Below are 25,549 nucleotides of genomic sequence, written 5' to 3'. Positions count from 1 at the left end.
GTTTCCATTAAACAAAATTAACTTTTGTTTGGGCCATCAGGCCCTGCCGGATGTGTAACCTGAGACTTTGAGGATGTTATGAAGAGCAAATAGACGAGGTATTAGCGGAGCTGATCTTACAAGCTCCGCTCTGATTTTTGCTTCCTCCTTGCCAGGGCGGTCAGGCGAACTAATCACACTGTCAGACACTTGCTATTCCCCACTGGCAAGGTGGCTGGGACATGTGTGTATCATGTAGCCTGAGGTTAGCTAAAACTTGGTGTAGTCAGGGTTTTAACTTAAAAGGCAAAGCTAGAGTGTGTGTCTGTCACTTGGCTCGGAGTTTGCATTTGTGGGCAATATGCAAAACAGAGCTGTGGGTCAGAGTGTGATCATAGATTTTGATTGGCGTGTTACCGGGCTGGTGGGAATAGCATCCTTGACATTGAAGTAGAAGCCAAAGTAGATCATGTTGAAAACTCCATGGCGTCCAAGTGTTGATGTTAATCCTTTATTCAGACCCTTCAGTCCAAAGCCGTCCGACTTAATGATGCGTCTGGCTTGAGCAAATGAGGAGGGTTGCTATATTTGAGAGAGTGAATTCAGAAGGAATACATGTCAAAGGCTGACGCAAAAACCACTGGGCCTCTAGAGAAATGTGCACATGACCAACGCTAAAAAAGTCAAAGCAGTATTTTATTTCTATCAACCTCTTTGAACGAATCCCTGTTGGCCTGGAGACTGACTTTCACCACTTCGAACGGATTGACGACAACAGCCTCAGTCAAGCCTGCGCCAAGCCCTGCTGCAGACAGCGCCTGTGGAGAAGATGGACATGATTTAGAACTGAGAATGCCGGGATAATATTTGGGCAGAGAGAAAAGCACAATAGACGACAAGGACGGCTGCCAATACGTTCATGCTGCAACAGCGCGGCGGTGAATTGTAGTTTTGTTTTTGGAAACTTGTTCCTCAAGTCTCTTTGTTGCGTCTGAAATGGACATTGCTGTCAGGGCTGTCATTGTTGTCATATGTCTGAAGACACAGATGGCAGCTGTGTTTGTTATCATTTGCAAAAAAATGTCAGATGACAGACAAGAGGGTGAACAAAAGAAAGAAAGAAAGAAAGAAGAATGTGAGAAAACAAGTAAGGCATTTAAGACTCATCATTACAAAGGAGGATAATTACCATATTATAATTATAAACATTAACCGTCTAATACTGAAAGCAAACAATGAATCTAATGTTTCAAAAAATAGGACAAGATGGTAACATCATAACATGTTATAAAAACACCAGCTATTTATAAAACTGTATCCCTGACAAGTAATTAACAGTGGATGTTGCAACACTACATGTATTTCCATTGGGCCGCGTGTGCGCGTGCATGCGTGCTCAGAGAGAAGCGTAATGGGAACATGTCAAGAACGTGTCTATAGCTCATTACTCTTCCTGCGTCTTTATCCTGCTGTCAGAGCCCCGGGACCCATCCTCTCAGACAGGCCTGGTGATGTTTACACAGCCAGCGAGCCACGTTTTAATTCCTTATTTGTGTTATTACTGTGTGTGTCCTCATTAATCAGAGTGAAGGCATTCAGCTGCACCATGCGAATAGGAGTGAGCGAGGGAGGGAGGGAGGGAAGGGGGGAGAGAGAGAGAGGGAGAGACAGACATTCTCAACTGATATACTTGCACTAATGATCAGATGAGAGGAAAATGGAGCTACTTGAAGATAGTGGGAAGGAAGCGGAAGAGGAGGAAGAGGAGGAAGAAGAGAACTTGATGGATGGGACAGGGACAACATTTCTCCACCAATGGCTGTAAAAACAAGCCACAGATATGCGTCGTGCTGGGACGGCCCCGACGCTTAGTTGCAGGTATGCCATCCATCACAGCTGACACTTGGCTGCCACCTGAATAGGTTGTGTGTGATGACCGCACCTCAGCAACGCAAATCTGTCCAGCTTAAAACTCTGAGTCAGTGTAACAGAAACCAGATTAGTCTTGAAGGATGCAAGCACTTGTATGTTCACAGTGTAACCAGTCTCCAGAACTAACAACTGCCAAGCAAACAGAGTCTGTTTGTTCGGACTGAGCATTATCTTGGTTTTACATTAGCTGAGTGGATTTGGAACTAAACAATGTACAGTGTAGGGGGTTTAACACAAGAATACAAGCGTTTGGAGTGTTCTTATTGTAACGACTCACAAATACATATTTTTTTATTTACCTCGGCCATGGAAGTTACGTTTTTATCTAGGTTTGTTAATTCGTAGAATTACTCAAAAACTACTGGACAGATTACCATGAAACTAGCTTAGTATTTTTTGCTACAGATCCAGATCCAAGGATTTTTTGTCCACTTTCTTTAACACTGCGTGATAAATAGTTTCAGGCTTATTTACGAGGCTAATATTTATGAGTTTGCGAAATGAATGGTGCAGCTTGATTGAATCTAAGGGGGCTGTTGGGCCTCGGCGGAGGTATGCGCTCTACAGAGTGCCATTCTAGTCTGTTGGTTGGTTGGTTTGATTGAGATAAAAGATTATTATTTTTTTAATTTTTACCAATTTCCCAAAGAATAATTAATTGATCTTACAGAAGAAAAGCAGCCATATTGAGGGGACTAATATCTATTAATGAGTGTAATTTGGTGCAGCTTGATTGAATTTAAGGGGGCCGTTTGGTAGAGGTATGCGTACTGCATGAGTGCCATTCTATTTTAAAACTTGCAAATTCCAATCAACTGTTATTAATTTAAGTTGGACTTTTATTAAACCATCTGTGATTCACGTCATCAGTGATGCTGTCACATGCGCTTAACACCTAACAAAAAAGTTATTCTTATACAAGCCTCCTTTACTTAATCCCCATTTGAAAAATATTCATTTTAACATTTCTAAAGTGAGATGGTCGTCGCCTCAGGTAGTTCAGTTGTCTTAACGTCAATTTCGTATATAGCAAAATAATAAAGTCCCAAAGAAAAGTCTCACTGAGTGTAACAAAAATGTAAGATGAATAATAAATTCTCCAAGTGCACAGTTGCATTAACTGTATTTGTACATGAACCAGGAGTATAAACTACATTGACAGGAACGTTTACATTAACATTAATTCATTTGGCTGGTTAAATTATTCTTGGCATTTGGCTTTGTCTTGTCCGCCTATGGCAGGAGAGCTGAGATGTTGTTTTTTGAACATTTTTCCTGGCTCAGAAAGAGTGCGTGCTTATGTGTGTGTGTGTGTGTGTGTGTGGGTGTGTGTGTGTGTGTGTGTGGGTGTGTGTCTGTGTGGGTGTGTGTGTGTAGGAGCGCATGTTTGTTTTACAGGTGAAAGTGTTTTCAAATGTTTCTGTGTCTCAAACTTACCACACCAGGAGATAGAGGAGTCAAATTCAGCAACTTCTTGTATTGTTCAAAAGTGAAAAACTGCAGAGGAAATTAATAATGAATGAGGTGTCAGAGTCAAAGTTCATTCACAATCTGACATTCTATAGCACACATACACAAGAACATATACACAAGAACACAAGCTATTAAAAGCAGCTACCACAGAAACACGTGAACTTCGGTGAGCATTTTATCAATTCGACAAACACGTGAAACAAAAAGGGGACACATCCGCTGATTTGTTCATCTGCGCAAAGACCAGAACACCAGCAGAGGTGTTTTAATCGAGGCTTTAATTTGCTTTAATTCTTTGCTCCAGACATTTCTCACCATCAGCCAGCTTTGTTCACTGTGTGAGTGATTACCCCATCTTCTCAGTGTGAGTGCTTATTAGTTCACACATCCTCGTCTCCAGCATCTCATTACTGAGAAGCTCCACACCAGGCATCGGGCCTCCTCTGTGCCCAACCCCCCCACATCGCACCATTGCATGTACTGGTCATGTGAATGGAGATATGCACACAACAGATTGAGCTTGGGCTTGTGCAAATGCTTGTTTGTCAATATTTGGGAAGGTTGACAGAGCAAATACAAGCGGCTGAGGTTTAATCTGCATCTATGTACCATAGAGTCTGAGTGTCAGAGTCCAAGAAGTTCTGCAGCTCTCTATAAAAAGAACAAACATCCTTTATCTCACCTTGACCGCTCTCTTTGGTGTCTCGGCCACAATTGGAGGCAGGATTCCCTTGTAGAAGCCAAAGATGCTACAGGGAGAAAAGAAAATCTTGTTTGTTGACTGTATCTGATATTCTAACCAAACAGGATGCAATCGAGAACTAAAACAATGTCAGTTAATTGGGTTTGACTTGATTGAGAGAAAATGTATCAGCAAGATTGGCAAAAATTTTAAGATTTACAGCTTTTCTTTGTCAAATGTGGTGATGAAATAATGACACCACTATAGTCTGATATTTTATAAACAGAACTATCCATTAATCAAGAGAACCCCCAGCAGATTCTTTCTGTACACACTTCAACAGCAACCCCACCAATAAAGATCATACACTTAGATCAACACATCTCTAAAACTGATTGTTGTCGACTTTAATGAGCAGATACTTAACAAACTGAAACATCTGTATAGTGTTGGCATATAAATAAAGTAATGCAGACTTATTTCCCACAATTTATAACACAACAAAAGCAAGTTTATAATTCTGGATGCCGAAAGCCGGCTGGAACAGCCTGGAAAAACAATCTAACTATCTCGAGTAAGTCATACGGTGGAAAATGTTCACCACAAATGATAAGTAACTACAATGATTTGTAGTGAAGAGTATTCTGGGAATTGAGAAATGCACTTTCATAATGCTGGAGCATTTACATGAAGATTACAGTCGATGCAGCGGCCAACATGTCCTGATTTTAGTTCCTAGAATATGTCAAGTTCCAAAAAGATGGAGTAAGATGCACCAATTCAAATATTTCTGTCCTGATGCTGACGTGGGTTTGGGGAATTGATCTGATACCAATTGGAATGGTAATAATAAGCTGTACAGTATATCTCACTGTGGGATCATTTTTTTTAGATCAGGACAACATCAGGCTTGACTTAAACATTGCTTTCCTAACTCTGTGATACAAAAACAAATAAATGTACATATATTTACATACATACACTTAAATAATTGCTCATAACTTGGAAATAAAAATTCTTCAGAAATTAGAATTCAAGCAGGTCTGAAGTAACTCCAAACAGCTTGATTTCATAATTTGATGAGTTGGATGGTAGCTGTGTAATTTCAGTCAATTTGTTAGTTTGCCTCTGCTTCCTCATACGTCCATCGTTGACTTACATCCTACTTAAAGGCAGAAAAAAATAAAATGATGCAGTGAGTCATGTATGTAAAAATGTGTCTACATTTAACACAAGGTGTATTTTGTTAGATATAGTTTTGATTTTTAGATTTATGCAAACCCCTGTATTTAATCGTACACAAATGTCTTAAAATGTCTTTTGTGTTTAGAATCTTTCACAGTCAGACCTTATACATTATGTATCAGATTTAAACTGTATAATTGATCTAAAAACATCACATATTAACCTAATATATGAAAGATTTTTGAGTTTTTTACTCATTAGGGCAAAGTTTGTATGATGTAAGAGTAGTTGAGAGGAGCTCAAACTGCCACGACTGTATGACCAGTCCTTGTAGTAGTATGTTTTCTGTTTTGCAAAGGCAGCATAAAGCATGTTTCGTATACATACAGAAGTGCATACATGTGCATTCCCTCATTCTTCAATTTAGTGAAAACATGGGTAGAATAGTTCACTGTTTTGAACTTGTTAGTTGACAGTAACAGAACATCAAGTTGTCAAAGAAAATCATACAGGTACTTTACAAATTCTTTCAGTAAAAAATGCTGTCACTCAATATTGACCATACACTATTTTGCTGACGTGTATAGTGAGTAGTTATACCACACTGAGCAACAGTGATATAAATCCTAATATATGAAGTGACTGTTTTAAAAAGACAATTTGAGTTTAAGTTCAGACTGAAAAACATGACCAGAAGTGTCCATTGATTTTTAATGGAACTGACGGACCTGGAGTCCTAAACAACCACATCCTTGTTTATTTACTCATGTTTACTGGGACATTTTTCCATGAGAAAATACTGAGTTCAAGGAAAATGCAAATGATCCAAGTTCTAATCAAAGCTTCCAGGAAGCCAAGAGGTATACGTGAATAATTTGCTAATTTAAGAGAACTCTGCTGATTTAGCACTGCACTCCTACAAGTGGACAGGAATAATCATTCAAGCAAAACCAGAAATAACTTTTTTTTAATTCTCTGCATTCTTTGTCCCTGTCAAAACCTACCTACCCACACTGCACCTTGACTGCAGACATACGGCAGATTCATGTGCTTTGTGCTGGTAGCAGCTACCAACAGCTTTGTCGTTTGGAGTTTTCTCTTTTTTTGCTTGTGTCAACAAATCCCCAAAAAACTAAAACAAACAATGAACTGATCTGGTATCGAGTATTGTCTGTGTGGACACAACCTGGTTCTTCTGCAACACAGACCTCCAGAATAAGGATGAATACAGACTAACACACTGCTGGTTTTGTTCACAGTGATAAAAATATAAAATATCTTCAAGATGAAAACACGCTAGGAGCGTCTCTACTATTCATAGTTTTGAGCACTCAGAACATGATGCATTTTATTGCTTTTGAATGTGCAACTGTACTCTTGAATGTGTATGACAATAAAATCTGAACATCCCTGCGCACATGACAACCACACATATACTTGTCTGCAGTTCTCTGAACAAAAAACCAAAAGCTGGGGTGTTCATCTTGATCTTCACAAACCCCACAAGACTCATCTCCTCTGAAAATCACCTCCTCTCCTAACACCCCAACATGCCTAAATGGCTAATCCCAAAACATTTTGCTGTTGGTACTACTCTGTCTCCTACTGTGCTGAAGCTTTGGAGATGTCCATCATTTATAAGCTGATTTGGATAAAAGCATCTGTCAAGTTTGTCAATGTAATGCGAAATGCGAAGTCATCAAACCAAAGAGTCCAAAGCAAAGAGGAAGACAATGATTAATAAAGTATTTCTGATCTGATGATGTATCTGCAAACATGACACAGAACCAAAACAGACACTTCTTTACTGCCAACAATCAACCGCAATAGGGCAACTCTTCAACTAAGTTGCTTGCAGGTGACAGGGAGAAAGAAAATTTCAGTGAGAGCATATTGATATTATACACAGTTCGGTGGACAGAGAGACAATGTGGCGTGACCGACTGCATCCTGTGAACAGTGGCTGTAGCTCTGTTGTGGCAACATTGTCTACAAGTCAACAGAGAAGATCTTGGTTGATTGTGTCCAAGTGTAAATATTTTGGCTGCTGGCTGCTTACAATTCTACTGGATATAACTTGAGAAGGATGGGCCATTACATGCGCAGAATCCACAGCAGCTAGGCCGCCATCCAAAAACGGCAGTGAACCACAACTAATTATCCAAACACTTGTCATCAAGTGACAGAGCTTTCCAAAAGCAATGGCTGTCTGCTAAACAGCCGACTACTTATACAACTTCTTATTATATTAATATTTGATTTAAAAAAAACAAACCGTATATTAAAAATTATTGTATCAGTCCCAAAACCATATCATCTTCAGAGTTTAACAATTGTCAGCAAAATAATTGATAATAACACATTAAGATTTACACTGATTGACAGGGGACATCTTTATTCGACTGGCAGCTTCGGAAAATACCAGTGGCAGCAAATGGATTGGATTATGCCATAAGCCATAAAACGTGAGCACTCAAAATTCTGCAATTTCCATATAGGCCACACAGACATTTACAGGTTTAACAAATGGAACAAACTGATCATCTTTACACTTTTCAGACATTTCTGAGACACACAGAAAACACACAGAAATAGGCAATCAACAGGCCACTGTGATATTGGGAAGATACAATTACGCTTCGGACTGTAAGTTGATAATTCAAAATGTACTGGAACTTTCATAGATTTTTTTTTTCCATCAAGCAATTATGCAAACTCATGTCAGGAGATCCAAATCATGTTTTCAAAAATGAAAGTATTTAGTAAACTTCATGGTGTAACATGATATGATAGAGTATACATGTTTTTCCCACACATTACATTGTATCCATGGTTTAATTTTCAGTTTTTCTGTCATTGAGTAATTTTCTCATGCTTTGCGCTTAAAGGAGTGAAGGATTCGCTCTTAAAAAACACCCACTTACTGCTGAGGATTGGGCTCGGCTGGGTTTAGACAGACTATTGCGGCCTGAAAATGGAGAAGAAAGATGCCTATCAAAGAGGAAGCTTGAGTTTAGAGGAAATCACTCTGGTTCTGCTGATTTTCTTCTGTATGAGGCCTTTAAATCAGTTAAAACATCACCATTTATTGTTACTGTGAAAGTGTCAATAAATAAAAACAAAAGAGATCTAACAGTCTTAACTATATGAATTCTGATCAGTTATAGGTTATAAATATTAAGAACTATTTGTATATTATTATATGACTGTGCGGAATACGATGCAGAAGAAGCTACTTCTCCTTTATAATAATTCTACATGTTTGCAATCAGAAAGGAGTGAACAGGACAAATATACTGAGGGCATCTGAGAAGTCTTCATTGCCAACAATCAGCCAAAGTAGAACAACTCTTCGACTATGTTGCTTGCAGGTGACAGAGAGAAAGAAAATATAAAGTAGTGGGTACTGATAAATTATAAAAAAAGGTTGAGGCGTGACCGACTGTATCCTGTGAACAGTGGCACCAGCGCTGTTGTGGCAACATTCTCTACAAGTCAACAGAGATGATCTTGGAAGATTGAGTCCAAGGGTAAATATTTACGTTGCTGGCTTCTCAGCATAACCTGAGAAGGACAGACCACAACCGAACAGAATCCAGCGAGGCTGCAATCCCCAAAAAACTGCAGTGAACCGCAACTTATTATCAAAATACTTGTTATCAACTCGAACAAGCACAGAGTCATACGATTAAATCATCACCAAAAGTTACATGAGTGATAAAAAGGGGGGGGGGGGATTCCTTCTATCGTTTGTGTAAACAAGTCATTTTAGTCCGACGGAAGGCCCTTTCCTCCGCTCTCTGTGTCCATGCAAATAGTGGCCGTGGATATCCCGGGTGTGGTCAAGCTGGGGAGCCATCAGGTGAAGAAAGGGGGGTGAAATTTGTTACAGAACAAATATGGCTTCATGTCAGTGGCAATTATTTGAATTCTAATTTGATTCCCGATGTAAAATACACACTAAGTCCCTTTTTGGCTTTCCTAAACAAATGTCCTGCTGACCAGGGGGAGGAGGAGATATGTGTTTGTATGCACCTTTGTTTGGGATTTGTCTTTTATTTTCATAAACCTTCCCTATTTTAACAGCCTCCCATCCATTCTGGAGAGGTGGAGTAGTACTGACACAACCACACACACATTTGATTAAATAAACTTGCCAATAATATCACACGGACAAACTCTGACTTCCTCACTGGGGAAAAATGTAAAAGCATAAAGTAACATTTGCATTTAAATAAAAAGTAGAAAATGATTGTCCTCAGCAGAGATCAGTGTAAATTTTCACAGCTCTGTCATGAGAAATATGAGCTGCCGCAGGAACTTTTCAAAATGTAAACAACCGGCATGCTTCATCTACAAGTATTTCCACTTTCCCAGTGTCGACTGTAACCTTGTCATTGAGAGGGACAAGGAAGTAGAATCAACAGGATCATCACCGCCATGATTTACTGAATTAAACCACAAATGACAAGTGTCTCTACTTTACGGGGCTGGGTTATAAAAAAAATGAATTTCCTGATTCAAATCAGAATGTGTGAAGCTTGAACCCCGCTAGTCTTGCGTTGTCAGATCTCGTTGAGCGGGAAAGCCTGGCCACGCGAGAGACATAAAACATGGTGGGAGCTGCTCCACTGAAGGCGCCGCGAGGCCTTGGGGCAGATGTCTGGTTGTATTTCAGATTTTAAAACTATGACGACAATGAGGAGCTGGACAAAAACAAAGCCATGTGTAAAAAACAATTGACTAAAAGTATTACAGACCAACTAAACCATTATAGTATCCTCTTATTAATCTACTGTATTCTCTTGTAATGCTTTACTTTATATACAGTAAGCATACACACATTTTTTCACAGTAATCGTAGGGGGATAACTACACAGCTGACTGCTGTTTTTAATCTACTTTGTATTTATTATTTATTCTGCCAATCATGGGGTCTTTTTAATATGTTTCCTACATACATGCACACAGCACCTTCACCACCAGTAGACAAATGCAACACCCGTCTTCTTCTGTTTATATGTCGTCATATGACATTTGGGGATGTAAAATTATTTAATTTTTTGGTTATACAAGAGGATTAATACCACTCTCATGTCTGTACAGTGAATATAAAGCATCCAACACCTGACTGAACACACTGGAAATTAGTGGGAAAAAACCTAGTTCAGTCCAAAAACAACAAAGTCCCCCTCCCATCACTTCTGGAGCTCACTAATTAACACGGTGTGACTTGGACCAAAAACTGATATGTAAAACGACATATAGCTCTGGGCATAAAAGTAAATAAATAACCTTCCAAAAATATCAAACTACCCCTTACAGCTGCCAGCTGCTTCACACAAACCATGCCTCCTTCTCCATAGAAAAACATGTGTAATCTGGTGGACACGCTTATCTGTACTTCTTCACACTTCTGTGGATGTATATATTTTTTGCATGGGTGGTCCCAGCTGGAGTCAGCCTCCAACACCCCACCAATCCTGCACCGTTAGTTCCAGGCTTTACTCAGAGATCTATTGTACGGAGTCTACACTGTAATGCATGGACCCTGCTAATAATTCTGTGACCATGCTTTGGGTCCCGACCCAGTGTCTGGATACCACACTGGTAAAGAATGCTTGAGAATAGAGTCTTTTTGTTTGCCTCCAGACGGAAACACTTAACACATGCTCATTCTGCTGCACCCACATGCAAGGGGGAAAAAAAGGAGTGTGGCCTGTGAGGCAATACGCAACCTCATGTTGGTGAATGTAGTTCACACTGTCACACACTTATGAGCACAGCTACAGGATGTTATGCCAGAACAACCTAATGTAAAAATTTTGGAAATACATTTGTGGGCTAAAACTGTATGAAATGGAGATGGCTTCGATATAAAAGGTGAAGTCTAAAGGTCAAGGTATTGTATCCTGGCTATAAAGTGACGAATAGATGGAGTCACACATGCACATTTCCATGTCTTTCTTCAGTTTAATCACTGGGCTCGAACTGAGAGCTCAGGTTTCCTCCCTCATCGCCTCAGACGGAGTGAGGCCTGGTGTTAGCTCAGTCCTACCATGAGCTGAAGGGAAATGTTTATTTTTAATAATAATTCTACAACAGCAGGGCCTAACACTATTTGTATAAATTATAACTAAGTGGTTTGGCCTGGAGGTAAAACTCAATGTGCTACTGGGGAGTGATTACAGCCTCAAAAAATATACTGTTAGTGATAATTGGCTGACGCAAAATGAATCTCCTGTCTGTGGCAAGTCGCAGACACACACACACACATACACACACAACTCTGTTGCATGAACTAACAGGCAAATATCCCCATAGCTGATGGTGTTGATGCTGTGTAGTTTGGCGACCATTTCATCGAGTCAGAGAGTTCTCTGGAAATTCATGAACACCTACTCCCTAAGGACACTCCCAAAAAGCATGCAGGCACACAGGCATTAAATTTCACACCAAGTGTGTGTGGGGTGAAGAGGGCACAGCTACTGTAGCAGGATGTCTGTTGAACTACAGCCAACAGAGGATTTCCAACTGTCACGAGCTGGCCTCTCACCGTGCGCTTGCTCACACCTTGCAGCAGATCAACTTTATATCCGCTGTAAAGCTGTCGACTCGCCGTAAACAGAACGAGTGGCAACCACTTTCTCCTAAGCCTGCACTGTCTCACAGACCTGTCACGAGGCAGGCAGAGGAGGAGGGAGTGTGGCTGGATCACTGTCTTTAGTTAGTAGTGAAAGTTTAACATAAGGCAATAACAGCTCTGCTCTTATCCAATGTGAGGTAAAAAGAGTCATAAGGTACTTTCAGTAGCTTGTTGCAGGATATTTCTTTAGACAGACACTGCAGCCGTCTTAAAACAACCGACACATTCAGCTTTTCACTCACAATACCACCATATCTTTGAGTTATCTAATAGAGCAGCTTGTTTAGTGTAAATGTCACTCACAATATTGTTGACTACACACCATTACCCCTCATACACTGTCAATCTAACTGTGACAATACCCATTTCTCAGCAGTTTATCTTTGATGATTAAAAACAAGCATAAAATACCTTTCTATGCAACGTAATTAAATATGTGGAATAATCATTTGTGCAGTGTGTAATACTCTAAATATGCTAAATTTGACAAAATGTGCCCTCTTGTTGGACAGTTGACCAACTGGGGACTGGACACACCAATTAACTTTATTTCAACCTATTCTTTACACTCTCATTATTCAAATGTTTCTGATGTAAACAATAATCCTTTGGCCAAATGAATAAGGAAGGAGAAATTATTTCTTCCCTGCACCCAAGAAACATGACATAGATGTCACTGGTGATGTGAAGAAACTGTATGTTATGGTTGACCAACCCTTCATTACGGAAGATGGTTCGGAAGCAATCGCTCAGGCTCTTGTAGCTGTTGGGGTCACTGGTTCCCGTCTGGATCTGGAATCTGCAATGACAAAATTCTTATTAAACATTCATTATGATAGATATTTACATAGACCAGTGTTATTTTTCAAACTTATTTTATATTAGGCCTTTATCTCATTTATTTAAATTCCTTAGTTTTCCTTTTCCATTGTTGTCATTTGTGTAATTTACATTGTAAAATCAGTGAGTCATACCAAGATGGAATTTTGAGGGGCGATGCCGAAAAAATTATTCTTTTATTAAAATGTTAAACATAAACACTGATAAACACTCTGTGTATTTATTTTTGAAATGCTCATATTGGCTGATTTTAATAGTCCAAGTAAAAAATCGGTCCGATAAATCTGATCTTTATCATAAATGAGCTCATGAGTCTCGTTATTTCTCTCCTTCTTGCTTTCATCTCCATTTTTGCCTCCTTTGCTAAGATGAGAGGCTCCTACTCCCAGGTCCCCCTCAAGCACAGGGGAGAACTCAAACATTTATTTAACCCAACCGATCCAATTAGCCACTCAACTCCCCAGGTCCAGGCTCTTTTGTGGCCAGCTCTTCAGCTACTAACATGCTAGTAAGCCAATTGTAACAGCTCTTCGGTTACGTGTAAATTTTTAATATGAAGGAGCCAGTCGAAGGACTTTCTGGTTTAGCAAACATGCTAGTACCCCCCTAATAACAGTGGCTATGCTCTGTGTAAATCTTTCACATGAGAGAGAATATAAATGGTGCCTGTTACAGATAAAGAGCTTACGGTGTTGGTACACAAAGGGTATCTTAAGAGATTTTACAAACATGGATCCCAAACTCTATAGAATACACATCATACTAAAAATGACAAAAACAAAAACAATGATTTTATTGTAAGAAATGCTAACTTGAAGACATTATAAATATTGTGCAAAGAAAGGAAATATGGGTAAAAATCTAGACAAAAATAAAGAGAGTAGGAGGTAATGGGACAAGAGAAAGATTCCCTCCTCATATGGCTTCAACTGCCAGGTCACAAGGTCAGCAGTAAGTCGTCCATGCGGGTGCCTGATGGGGCCATAAAGAGCCCCCGGGCTACAGTGCAGGGGGAGTTTAGTGGGGTGAGCGGCCTTTCATAACAGATTAACATCTTAGAGGGGTGTCCCTCAAATCCTATTTGGTGGATTCCCAAATAGCTTGTAACCCATTCCTGAAAACCAGTTAAAACAGCATAATAAATAGATGTCTGACACCATATTAAAGAGAAGAAGAAAAGAAGGACTCCAGGTATGAGGGGATGGTGGAATAGAGGGTACAAAGAGGATCTGGAAGATTTAAGACTGTGGGGACTTGTAAACAAATTCAAATCTCACTTAATTAAAGGCATATGACGCTCGGGTCAAGGATGGTAGAGACCCTGTCCCCAGTCTCCTTGCTCTGCTTGCCCCAACCCGAACCAGTCCTGAGAGAGTGGGGTTGCCAGGACTGTGGTCCGGTTCCAGCCCCCTGACTCCACTTGTGACCCCAAGGTCACCTCATTTCCTCATGGCCCTCTCCTACCCTGCAATAAAAGCCAGGGACCAAACAGCGTGGCCCAGGGAGTGGGAGATAATAGGGAAGACGAGAAGAACTTGTGGCAGCAGGGGAACCGTCAAGCCCCTGGCTAGGAAGTTGCTAATGTTGCTTTTCACAGCAACTAAGAGTGGAAAATGAGACTCAAAGCAGTACTGCTTAAATGCCTGTTTTGTAGCTACAGGAAAAAAGTTCTATAAGGCCTCGGTGAATTAACAGATATACAGGTTGGCCAAAGAAAAGCAAAAGAAAATGCCTGCATGGCTCCAGCAGATTCACTTGGCCTTGGAGTCAGTCATGCAGATCGTAAACTCTGCAGTAGACTGTAGACTCAAGGACAACCCTGGGGATTCTTTAAAACACACCGTTTGGACCATCTCATTCAATCATCAGCCAAAGACAGTATACTCTGAGGTGATGATATCTGTGAGTTCATCAAGAGTCCCCCTTTTTTCTCCTTCCTACATCCCAACCCTGTGTTTATGCTTTACAGGCCCCTGAGCTGCCAAGGTGAGGGTGAAGGCAAGGACAGGCTGGTGCTTCTGTGAGCAAGACAAGCACTCTGGGGGAAATAATGCTGAAGACCTCGTCCACCTGACCCCCTCTGCCTATAAAAGTACAATTTCTAGGCATCCACAGAGTAGTCAAAAAGGTAAATGAGGGCTGTGGAGCTGGCTCCAGCACCATTTTTTATATTTTTATGGACAGGAGTGCAGTGGTCGAGGGCCTTGCAAGGCCGTGTCCGCTCCCAGACCCCGTTGATAATGGGCTCAAACTGGGGACCAACAGGACAGGCTGTCACCTCAGAGAAGACGAGATGTTGAAGTAAGGCTCATTAATGTTGGTGTTAAAAAATGCCTATGGGAAGGGGTACAGGGAGTTATGAGGTTGATCAAAAGGCAGCGGTTTGATGGGCTTACTTTTAAAAGGGGTAGGGCAAGCTTTTTAGGGAATCTCTTAAAATATGCCCGATTAAATGAGGGGTATTCCCTCAGTGGCATTCAAAGTGTGGCAAGTTTGATGACTTGCTCAGTTTAAATTTAGGGCCTGGTATGGGCTGACATGAAATCATGTTTATAGCTGTTCACACAGATTGACGTATAAATAAACAACCTATGTATACGTAATGATTATCTACAACAGATAATTATCTTTTGCTATATATTACATTGTAGTTTTTTAATCTGGGCAATATCTCCAAGTACGGTGAGAATAATTTATGTGTGTTTCTGCATATTTGGATTGGTTGCTACGAGAGCCTTGATCTAGACATGCCTTTCCTCATGGAACAAAGTATTTTGACAAAAAATGGAAAGGCACAAAATAAGATAGAAGGAGGAGTGGAACTGAATCAACAGGGAATTTCTCATGTTAGATCTGGAGCGCATAAGACAATCCAGAAGGCAACATAAAGGGAAAATCTATTTTTTACAGCTACACAGTTAATTTTAATGAGCAGGATCATAAAGATGGTAAAAGTCCATTGCATTGGTACACGAGGTTAAGAGCACTTTCCGAACTAAATGGTCCAACATGGCAAATGTGGCCAATTGTGACTTTAGTCATCCAACTGTGCTTCAGGGTCAAAGCATCAAAAATAAAAGGGCCCCTTTTGGAGCTGATGACTACTTGTTTTGATCACTCATTGTTGTCGACAACAGTGCTGACTGACTCTAACTGAGGAAAAAAGTGCTTGATAAATAAAAAGAGCACATGACGATAAGAATGACAGTTTGATGTCAAACTACTTGTAGTGTAGCACTGAAACATGATTATTTATTTGGGATACAATCCAATCTTTGACTAGCTCTTGTTACTACATGGTCTGTACTTATTGTACGTTTTTTTAGACAAACGTGTCTGCCAAGATGAGGCCAATAAAGACAGAACTTTGGAGAGCAGAATAGAAAAATAAAGTCAAGTAGAAGAAGATTGAAGATGGGAGTAAAGGGGGGTAAGTGATAAACCTTTGATGCTTGTGACACGGCAGCCTGCCAAAGCTTGATCTAGCCCAGGCCTGGTTGGGTTTCACCAGCACCACAAGCCGACTGGACCTGTGAAAGCCAAGGTTAGAGAGCATGGCTTTGGTGCAAATAAGGGAGAAAAAGAGACTCTGACTGTTTAAAGACCTACGCCATCCTTCTGTCACTAAGCCAGACTTCTTTCTCACACTGATAAAACTGACTCCCCTGATTCCCTACAGTGATGTTGGAACCAGTTTTCTGGTCCAGATGTCTGCTCATATACTCTGACCTCTGTGACCTGAGATCAGGCTGCATTACCGTGGAAGCGCAGGAAAAGAGCTGCATAAAACAGCACGAGGACAGACTGGGCAGGTCCAGGCCAAGACCGAGACTCAGATGTTTTGAACATTACATACTTCGGGTTGACTGATAGATCACTCTATATGTTAGAGTGGACTGTGGCAAATTTAGAAAGCCACTAAGCTTAAGTGGAGCAGATAGGTGGAAAAAATGAGCAGTCTTACTGACATTTCCAGAAAGTGGTTGCAAAGCAAAAAGGATTTCTTGGGTGTTTAAACTGGGGTCTCTTAACCTCTGCCAAGTGCTGTTAACTGAAATTATGGTACTAATGTTAGAGCTGTAGTTTTAATTATAGTATGATAAAACAGTAAAAAAATGTTTTACAGCAGTACTGCAGACCTAAGAGTATTCCTCAAGTACAAATTAAAACAGGAGCTTGACTGATTCATAATTTAAAAATAGGAGAAATATGCAAATCCATGGCTGGATAAAATTGAGAAAAACAGAGAACATTACAGATGATGATGGCATTGCATATAAACTCGGTCAGGATTACCCGGTTATGGACTGGTCCAGGCCAGCGTCAGTAATGGCCACTTTGATGTTAGGAAATGCTGCAGGATTTTGGAGACTCCCCTGACAGCAGATAACCACTGGCTATAACACAGTGCAGTTGAGATAGAAGACAACTGGCCTGAATGCTTCCAGAAAGAAAGCTGAGAGTTACTATTTCTACTTTCCACTGTCTGGTTTGGGCTCTATCTTGAAAGGCCAACACACAGAACTCTATTGTAGACACTGACGAAAAATAAATAATATTTTACACAGGTTATTTTCTATTGCTTTTTCTTTTCGACTCTTCTAATTCTTAATTCTATCCAAACATTTGCAATTTGATAAGATATTGGTGTGTGGGAATACCTATTTAGACTGAAACCAAATGAGTAAAGTTTCATGAAGGCAGGCTGATCGGTTGGATGTGAAGATAAAAGGCACATGTGTGCATCTAAGGGAAATAGCTACGACTACTGTTATCTGTTAAAGTTGTCTTCTTTTCCTATTTAGCTTTCCTTTCATCATTTACCTGACATATGCATCTTCTTCAGATAAATGCTACACTGATCTCAACTGGGATTATTGAGTAAGAACTAAGGATAAGGACTTAAAGCCAGTCCAGACTATAAACTCTTTAACTGGATGCAAACCAGATCCTGTAGTTATTTTTAAGTGCAGTAAACGCACATGAGGGACATTAATTATTAGAGATACAGTCAGTGATGCAGTCCTTTGAAAGTAGTGACCATGCAAAGGAGACAAGATTGAGGGACTGTATGGAGGTAGTTTAAGGCCTGCTGCAGGACTCTTGAGTTGGTTTTGCAGCAAACCTCTGCAATTACATACATAATCTAGCACACAGCTCTCAAAGTTGGAATTACTATGGTTTGCGGTCAGAGGACTGCCACAAAGGTCCTTGTTGACGGGTGGCTTGTTGATCTGTGGCACCCCAGAACCTATTGCTTCATCTTTCACCTTCTTAAACATATTTTTCAAGGCAAGAGAAATCAAACAAGCTGTCTCATGTGGCTGCTCCTTTATTTATCAACTTCAAGAGCTACCTTCTTGTGTAATAGATTTGTTCTCAGCATTCCTCCAGAGAGAAAACTCCTGCAAAGACGAGACGGCTTCATGTGTGAGTACACTGTGTACAAATTAATTGTTGTGGAGAGTTTGGACACAACACACACACACAGTTTTGTGCAGGGGCCATGCTGAGACCTTAAGTGTCTGTTCAACATTTTAAGTACAAATGACCAAAACTGCATCAACAAAGCACAAGGTGAAAATTCAAACACATGCTTAAAAAGTTTTAAGGACTTCTTAATGAGCACAGAGTTGCCGTGCCATCTCTGCATCTAATGCTGCATGGCCATCTGCTATTCCACTGGTGGTGCCACAGTGACAGCATTTTCAAAACACTCAAAGTGACTTTGCAAGTAACTGTTTGAAAGAGGTTGGAAATTGGGTGATGGGATAAAGGATGTCCTGCATGTGTGAGTTTTGAGCGTAAGAGAGAAAAAAGATGGGGCAGCAGGGGGGGAACACTGTGGTTTCAGCACAGTCAGGGTCTAGTGAAATCAAAGCACACAATGCCTCAACTCTGTAATTAGTGTACTGGAATGTGAACCCCTTCACTGATAATGATTACAGGTGCTCCAGTACGACACAAACATACACACTGAAATGCACATCTGCTCTTTATGTGTAACTATATCTATAACAACATCTGTCACAACATTAAAAGTCAATAGTCATTGTTTTGGACTTAATAATTTTGGCATTTAGTTTTTGTTAGTTGTCAATTAAGATTGAATATGAATGTTGCAGTTACATGGTATATTATACAGACTACTGTGTATTCAATTTCTTCTGTGATCATTTAGAATACAGAGCAGGGACAATTCTTATAACATTTATTATGTTTTATTGAATATAAAATGGGCAGTTCGGGAAGATGTATAAGCTGATTGCTTTTTATTCCTAACTTTTTAAATGTTTATTTTTTATGCTTTGCTTTCTCCTTTGATTGTTATTTTTATTTGTGTTGAGTATGTACATGGATATCTAAACAGCAAAAAGTAAAAATATGCACGGTACAAAAGGATTGAAGGATCCCACATTTAATGCATAGACAGCTTCAAATCTGCAATATCTATACCTGGCAAATTCAGTTTTTTTTGTTTAACGTATTGTTAGACACCTAAAACGCACAGACAAGTTTAGGAAAAGATCATGGTTTCAGGTAATAAAAGTGTGAACCTTAATTTCAGGTTTATGAAGTGATGCGACTGTCACCAACTTGAACGCTTAAAGTACCGGCCACTCAACCAGCCTGAACCACAATGAGACACACAACTTATGCTTGTGCACTGAAGTGATGCACAGAATAAGCCTGGGTTATCCTCTTTGCATGCGGCATGTGTTTGAGTTTACACTGTGAGTAAAGTCCTGCCCTCCAGTCTCACAGCGCCGGGGGGACTAAGGGCCGGCTTGACGACCGCTGACCTGCCTGCTCCTTTACAAGAAAAGATCAGCTATCAGGCTGCTGCTGCTTTGTGCCCTGCTGTTTGAGGGTTGTGTCAGGGATTCCTCCATAAGTGCAATGGGGTTCACCAAGCAGTTGGGGGCAAACAGAGTTGGAGGCAGGAGAGAGGAGGGGTGAAGCCTTTGGGCCATCCTCACCGCTGTCGCACGTTCCCAAAAAGACTGGACGTCATCTGTCAAAGCTCTCATCAAAGATCACTTTCAAGCCCCCCAAGTGGGGTACACTTTCATGCGTGCTGTGACCAAATGGAGGTAGTGTTGCCATAGATATTGCCGTGAGCAAGGGCCCGCACCAGGTTTTTCCAATCAGGCTTGAAAAGGCTACTGGCAGGCTCTGTGGTTTGCAATGGCTCTGACAGGCATGTCATACAACACAATTTACAGAATTGCATAATTCAATACAAATCTACAATAACACATGTTCAACAGGGATTTATAACAAAACATTAAATAATCGCTCAACAAACTACAAATTCAGAAGTAATGATAGAAGTTTAAACAATGCATTCCACATGAAGTTGATGACGTAGTTATATAATAAGGTTTGTATTAACAAAAGTTGTGGCTGATGCAACAACGGGCTAACTAAGATGGTTGCTGAAAAACTCAAACCACATTTGACAGAATGCGAAACAAGTTAATGGTCAGTGGGAGGAGTAAGAAATCTGCTTGACATGTGGTTGTCTGAGCGAGAACATGAAAGAAAGAAACAGTGAGGAAGAACGTGTGTGTGTGGAGAAGAGAGGTGGAGGAGGAGTGGCTCATTTCAAGTGTTATTGTAGAAAATACATCTTTGGGCTCATTATAGCAAACGCTGCGGATCGTGTGCATGCTGCGGAAGCTTCAGGAAGCTCATGATGACAGCAGAGGTTGCTCAGGCAGACGCAGACATGAGAAAGGCGTGGTTTCGCTCTATGGGCGGAAAGTGAAGGGGGTGATGGGAAATTTCTTTCTGATGAGCATGAGTATGTTTGCGCATGCATGGGTATAGGGTGGAGCTTTATGTAACAGGATCTCGACATGAAGGGAAACGCGGGCTCAGTGCAACTCTCTAATGAGAGGGAGAACCTGATCAGAGTCAGATGGGGTGCCCCGAGCACACAGCCCCCTGCAGAAAGTGCCGCCCGACACCCTTTGTTACCTCCAAGTGAGCTGAGACCAGCCCATGAACCATGTAACTAGGTGGTTTCCAGGTTAATGAAAAGCTGTAACTCCGGTCCCACTGTCTCTCTCTGCTAAACTGACGACTGCCCCCCATCCCCACACCACACCCTCCATCTTCAACCCGACATTCCTGCCACTAACCACGAAGAGGGGTGGGGGTGGGGGGACGTCATGGTCAGGGGCAATTAACTGTTTACTTTGTGCGAAGTATGCTACATTTACATTTTAGGCTGATTATTATCCAGAGAGACTCAAGATGAGATAAACGTTTCAGTTTCTAGATCGACGTATTAAAAGCATGAAAAAACATGAAACTGAATTATCACAGTTGCATAATTGAAGTTGTCTGTGTGATAAATCTTTGTCCTAAACACCAAATTGTTCATGAAAATAAATAATAATCTTCTCTCAGCATACTTCACTTTATTTTTTAACGATAACCATTTTACCTTAATCTCAGTTATGACCTGTAATGAGGCTCACACTGGTCTGCACCCCACTGTGTGTGCATCAAGGAAACTTAACTTTAATTAGAACAAACAGTATTTAATAATGTTTCCATTGTCCAGGGGGTAGAAAAAGTTGTTCTGTAATCTGTAATTATTCAGTTTAGTTTATTTCAAAGGTTTGTAGAAGCTATAATAAAATTGTAGAATAAATTTATCGCCAAATAAATAATCAGCAACATAAGTAGAGAACATTTAGTAATCAACATAGATTAACAATTAATTTTTCCAATTATTGTTAAATCAGTTTGTCAAAGACACTAAACTAAAGTTCTAACCGCTTGGTGCTGAACTAAATGCAATGCATCCATGTGTTTATCTCAAAATGACCGATATATAAACATCTTATGCAAGCCTATGCACATTCACTCCTTCACAACGATGAAAGAGGTTGTAAGTCAGTCTGATGGAAGGTGGGCTCTGCAGGAGTCCCTCAGATAAAAGATGTAGTTGTTAGAAATGGTGAGTAACGGGGGTCATGGCTCGACTGGTCAGTGAGCAGCCACAGGGGGTAGAAGTGAAACAACAAAGGCAAAAATATACCCTGTGACCATCTGACACAACTTTCACCTTTAGGTCCTACATGTAGAGTCCTGTGTGGTTGAGGCATCCTTAACTCCAATTAAATATTGTTAAAACCAGATTAATTTACATACGGTGACTTTTGACCTTGGACCACTGAAAGATGTTTATCTTTGTTTATATTACTTTATCTTTAAGTCCTGATCAAAAGTTGAAGAAATCCCCTCAAGCAGTCTGGAGAAATCACATGGCCAAAGACATGTTTCTGAGGTCAACATGACCTTGACCTTTAACCACTGAATTATCATCAGAGTCCAAGTGAATTTTACCAGATTTCTGTTCTAAAATATCACATTCACAAGGATGTGAGGTCACCGTGACCTTGACATTTGACCTCCAGGCACCAAAATCAAATCAGTTCATCTTTGAGTCCAAGTGAATGTTTGTACCAAATCTGAAGACATTTCCTCAACTGATCTTAAGATATCATGTTCAAGAAAAACCAACATTCTTTGTGAGGCCCCATGACCTTTGACCTAAGGCTACGAAAATCAAGTGATTTAATCCTTGACTCCAAGTGAATGTTTGTGACAATGTGAAAGGATTCCTTGATGCTGTTCCAGTGAAATCACCTCCACAAGGCGAAACATTTGATTTGTGAGGTCACCGTGACCTTTGACAACCAAAATCTCATCAGATTTTTTAATTGAAAGTATGGTGTGGCTTATCCTTAAACTGCAGATCACAACCCCCTTCTCCACAGAGACAGACAAAACCTAATTTGGAAAATAGGTAACAACAACTCCCAGGCAGGTACCCATTTTGTCAAGTTTACTTTCCAATTAAATAAAAAGAAAGACAGACAGAAAAGGGAGAGAGAGAAAGAGAGAAAAAAAAACCCTTTGATTCTAACTTGGTGGAAAAAAGTAAATTTACTCCAGTTGCTGTGCAATTTGGACCAGTGGACATTAAAGCAGGAGCTGGTGCCTAATAAGAGCCATGCCATTGAGAGAGAGAGTGAGTGAGAGAGAGCAAGAGAGAGACGCAGTGGAAGTGTGGCTGTGTCTGACTCTTGGCTCCAAGGTTTCTGCTAATAGATTTCAGCTCCCTCAGTGTCCCAATTAGCTGGTATGTTTGCTTGGTTTATGAATTCATGTGGACATTAAGTGTGTGAACAAGTGTGTGAACATACATGTACAGTATGCATGCGTATCTGTGCATATCCTGCACGTCTGTTATTCAGAGTACATAAAAACCTCTGTTTCTCTCAACATTATCTAAAATTCAATTAAAATCAACAGAAACACTATTCTGCTTTTGCATTTTGTAAAAAAAACAAACAATTTTTTTCTGAGTCAAGACCAAACAAGATCCCTTTACACTGACCCGTTCTCAGCAAGAGAACGTCTATCAACACAAACACATGGCAACACAAGTAGAAAACAAACAGATAAAGCTGTCCCGTTTTAGAGCAGCTTTTATCACTTTTTTAAGGAAGAGCATTACAAAGAAAATAGTGGGTGCACTTTTAACCCTGACCCTGTGTGAGGACGGACAGGCAGAGCTCAAGTCTTGTAATAACCTGTAATAAACCCCCATAGCTGCTACACGTGACCATAAATCATGCTGTGTGCCTTCAAAGTATCAGATATCGACTAATACGCTTTTATCCCCGCCTTTCCTTCTGTGTTATGGTGGTGGTAATGCCTTCAAAGTGCAACCATCTCACTTTTTTAAAAGGCACACTGGGCAATTTATTTACCAAGAAACTGCTGCCATAAATGACAGAAAAAGCAGTACAATTTACTGACAAGTAGTGAATGGGGCAGGGGGGCTCAGAACGAAGCCAGAGGTCTTGGCTGGGCCTGTGAAAGACTATAAAGCTTTAGTAGAAGCCCACGACCTGTTTATGGCTGGCTGAGACACTGTGGTGTGAGGCTCTTGATCACTCTGCAGCTCGAGACTGCTGCCGCACTTGCATAACAGGAGATGCTAACGGAAAACAAGGTATTAAACACAGCGAGTGCATTGAGTGGCATCTGATATAGTCCGCTGCAAGTCCACATCCCGCACGGAAAACCGCCGGCTGCGCGAAAAAAATTGGAAAATTGTCTGCTCCTTTTTTCTTAAATTAAGTAATAAGGTAAAAATGTTCAGTCATTTGAAAACATAAAACATCTAACGGTAAAATTGTGTGGGGAATGAATGGGTAAATGATGCATTTCATTTTCCAGAAAATGTCTAAGGCCATTGGCATCGGTGCGGATTTGAGTGGAGAATGAGTGCAGTACTTGCCAGGCTTGTTGAGATGCGGAAAAAAGACCTGGTATGTGCGGAACTTCACTGCACAGACCCACATACCCACCGTGAGGATTCATAGCAGATGTGAACTAAAATGGCTCTCGTAAGTAGCTTAAACCTTAGGTACACGAGTTTCACAATAGATTTGAAAATGCTTGTGTCTTCTGGTAGAATGTGCGGCTTACCTCGTCTTCACCACATCGAGGGGATGCATCAAGCAGATCTCTACCAAACCTAGGAATAAAAACACAGGATTAGTTTCTTTAATAACCACATATACTGAGGTGTATGTATTCTTTATGGAAAAGCTTTTATTTGCACAGAATTCGTGCATTGAGGGATAATGACAAAGCTATGCACCCTCCTCAATAAGTGGCTATAGTGATACCACACGGGGCCTACGACAATTGGGACTAGTGGTTGAGTTTGAGTTTTGTAAAGAAGGGGTGGGTGAAGTTTTGTCAACACCGTTTCAGTCCGCCGTCGCTCGTCTCGCATGTGGCCATAATCTCTGTAAACACACAAATGCATCCTGGGCATCATTGAAGAGCCTCCTAATCATCCTCTGACCAGATATATCTTCACAATGAATCAAACTGATTTTAACGCTTTTCAGTGTCCATATGTGGATTTGTCTTTGGCCACTGCCACAATATCACCATTGACCAACAGATGATTTCTTTTGTTTAATTTCAAATGGGTAAAATCTGTCTTCCTATCAGAGATGCATGGAGCTCATTGATTCATTCAGTCCCTCCTGACTCTGATCAGTCTCTTTCATTCACTCTCGCCGAGACATAGACACACAAAAACATTGTCATCGGACAAACAACATAATTTACTCTTTGCAAACTCAAATGACTTACGTGTTTATTTGCACACAGAGCAAGGTTATGATGTCCGATGGACACATGGGATGTACTCAGGACGAATTTTAATGCCAGGTGTGAAAGGGCAAACATTGTCCACTTGTTTCAAAAGCTTCTCGTGAGCGAATTGCTGACATGTCAGCTGAAGCCACCAACCTTATCATACACGTAAACCCAGTACATAAGCAACGTGCCGGCGGCTGGAGAATCATTGCAGCCGGGTGATCAGTGAGGGACTCAGAGGTTTCAAACACACGCTAACTATGTGCATCTGTGTTGAAAAGCCACTGCTCTGGCACGGAGGCCGTCTGACTCAATCAGGATCTTTTTTTGAATACACAATTCTCACTGCATCCCTTTACTGGTGCTCCGAGGGCTTCCCTTGCAGATTCCTCTGTGTGTGTACACAGCTGCTGTGCTATATGGGCTCTTTCTAATTTGCTCAATTAAACATATTGTCTATAAAAGAGTGTGTCTTCTGGGGTTTTTCCAGGGAAGTAATTATCAAGTGAAATACCACAGAAAAATGACTTTGTCCACAGTTGTATCTTGATGTATGAATGGGAGAACCAAAAAAACAAATGAACCAAGCTACCAGCAGGCAAGAG

General features: G+C 40.6%; 1 protein-coding gene across 2 annotated transcripts in view; it reads right to left on the bottom strand.

Annotated features, from left to right (window-relative positions):
- Positions 1-25,549, bottom strand: part of slc25a21 (solute carrier family 25 member 21) — an 84,269-nt gene that overhangs the window by 4,501 nt on the left and 54,219 nt on the right. For both annotated transcript variants that reach the window (XM_020098236.2, XM_020098237.2), the window contains 6 exons: positions 24,258-24,306; positions 12,613-12,696; positions 4,067-4,133; positions 3,349-3,408; positions 690-797; positions 397-561 (listed from right to left, as the gene is read on the bottom strand). In XM_020098236.2, the coding sequence (XP_019953795.1) occupies positions 397-561; positions 690-797; positions 3,349-3,408; positions 4,067-4,133; positions 12,613-12,696; positions 24,258-24,306 (533 nt within the window). The remainder of the gene's footprint in view (positions 1-396; positions 562-689; positions 798-3,348; positions 3,409-4,066; positions 4,134-12,612; positions 12,697-24,257; positions 24,307-25,549) is intronic.

This window comes from Paralichthys olivaceus, chromosome 12, assembly GCF_024713975.1.
Source record: "Paralichthys olivaceus isolate ysfri-2021 chromosome 12, ASM2471397v2, whole genome shotgun sequence".
Taxonomy (NCBI): domain Eukaryota; kingdom Metazoa; phylum Chordata; class Actinopteri; order Pleuronectiformes; family Paralichthyidae; genus Paralichthys; species Paralichthys olivaceus.
This window is presented reverse-complemented; position numbering and strand designations above follow the sequence as displayed.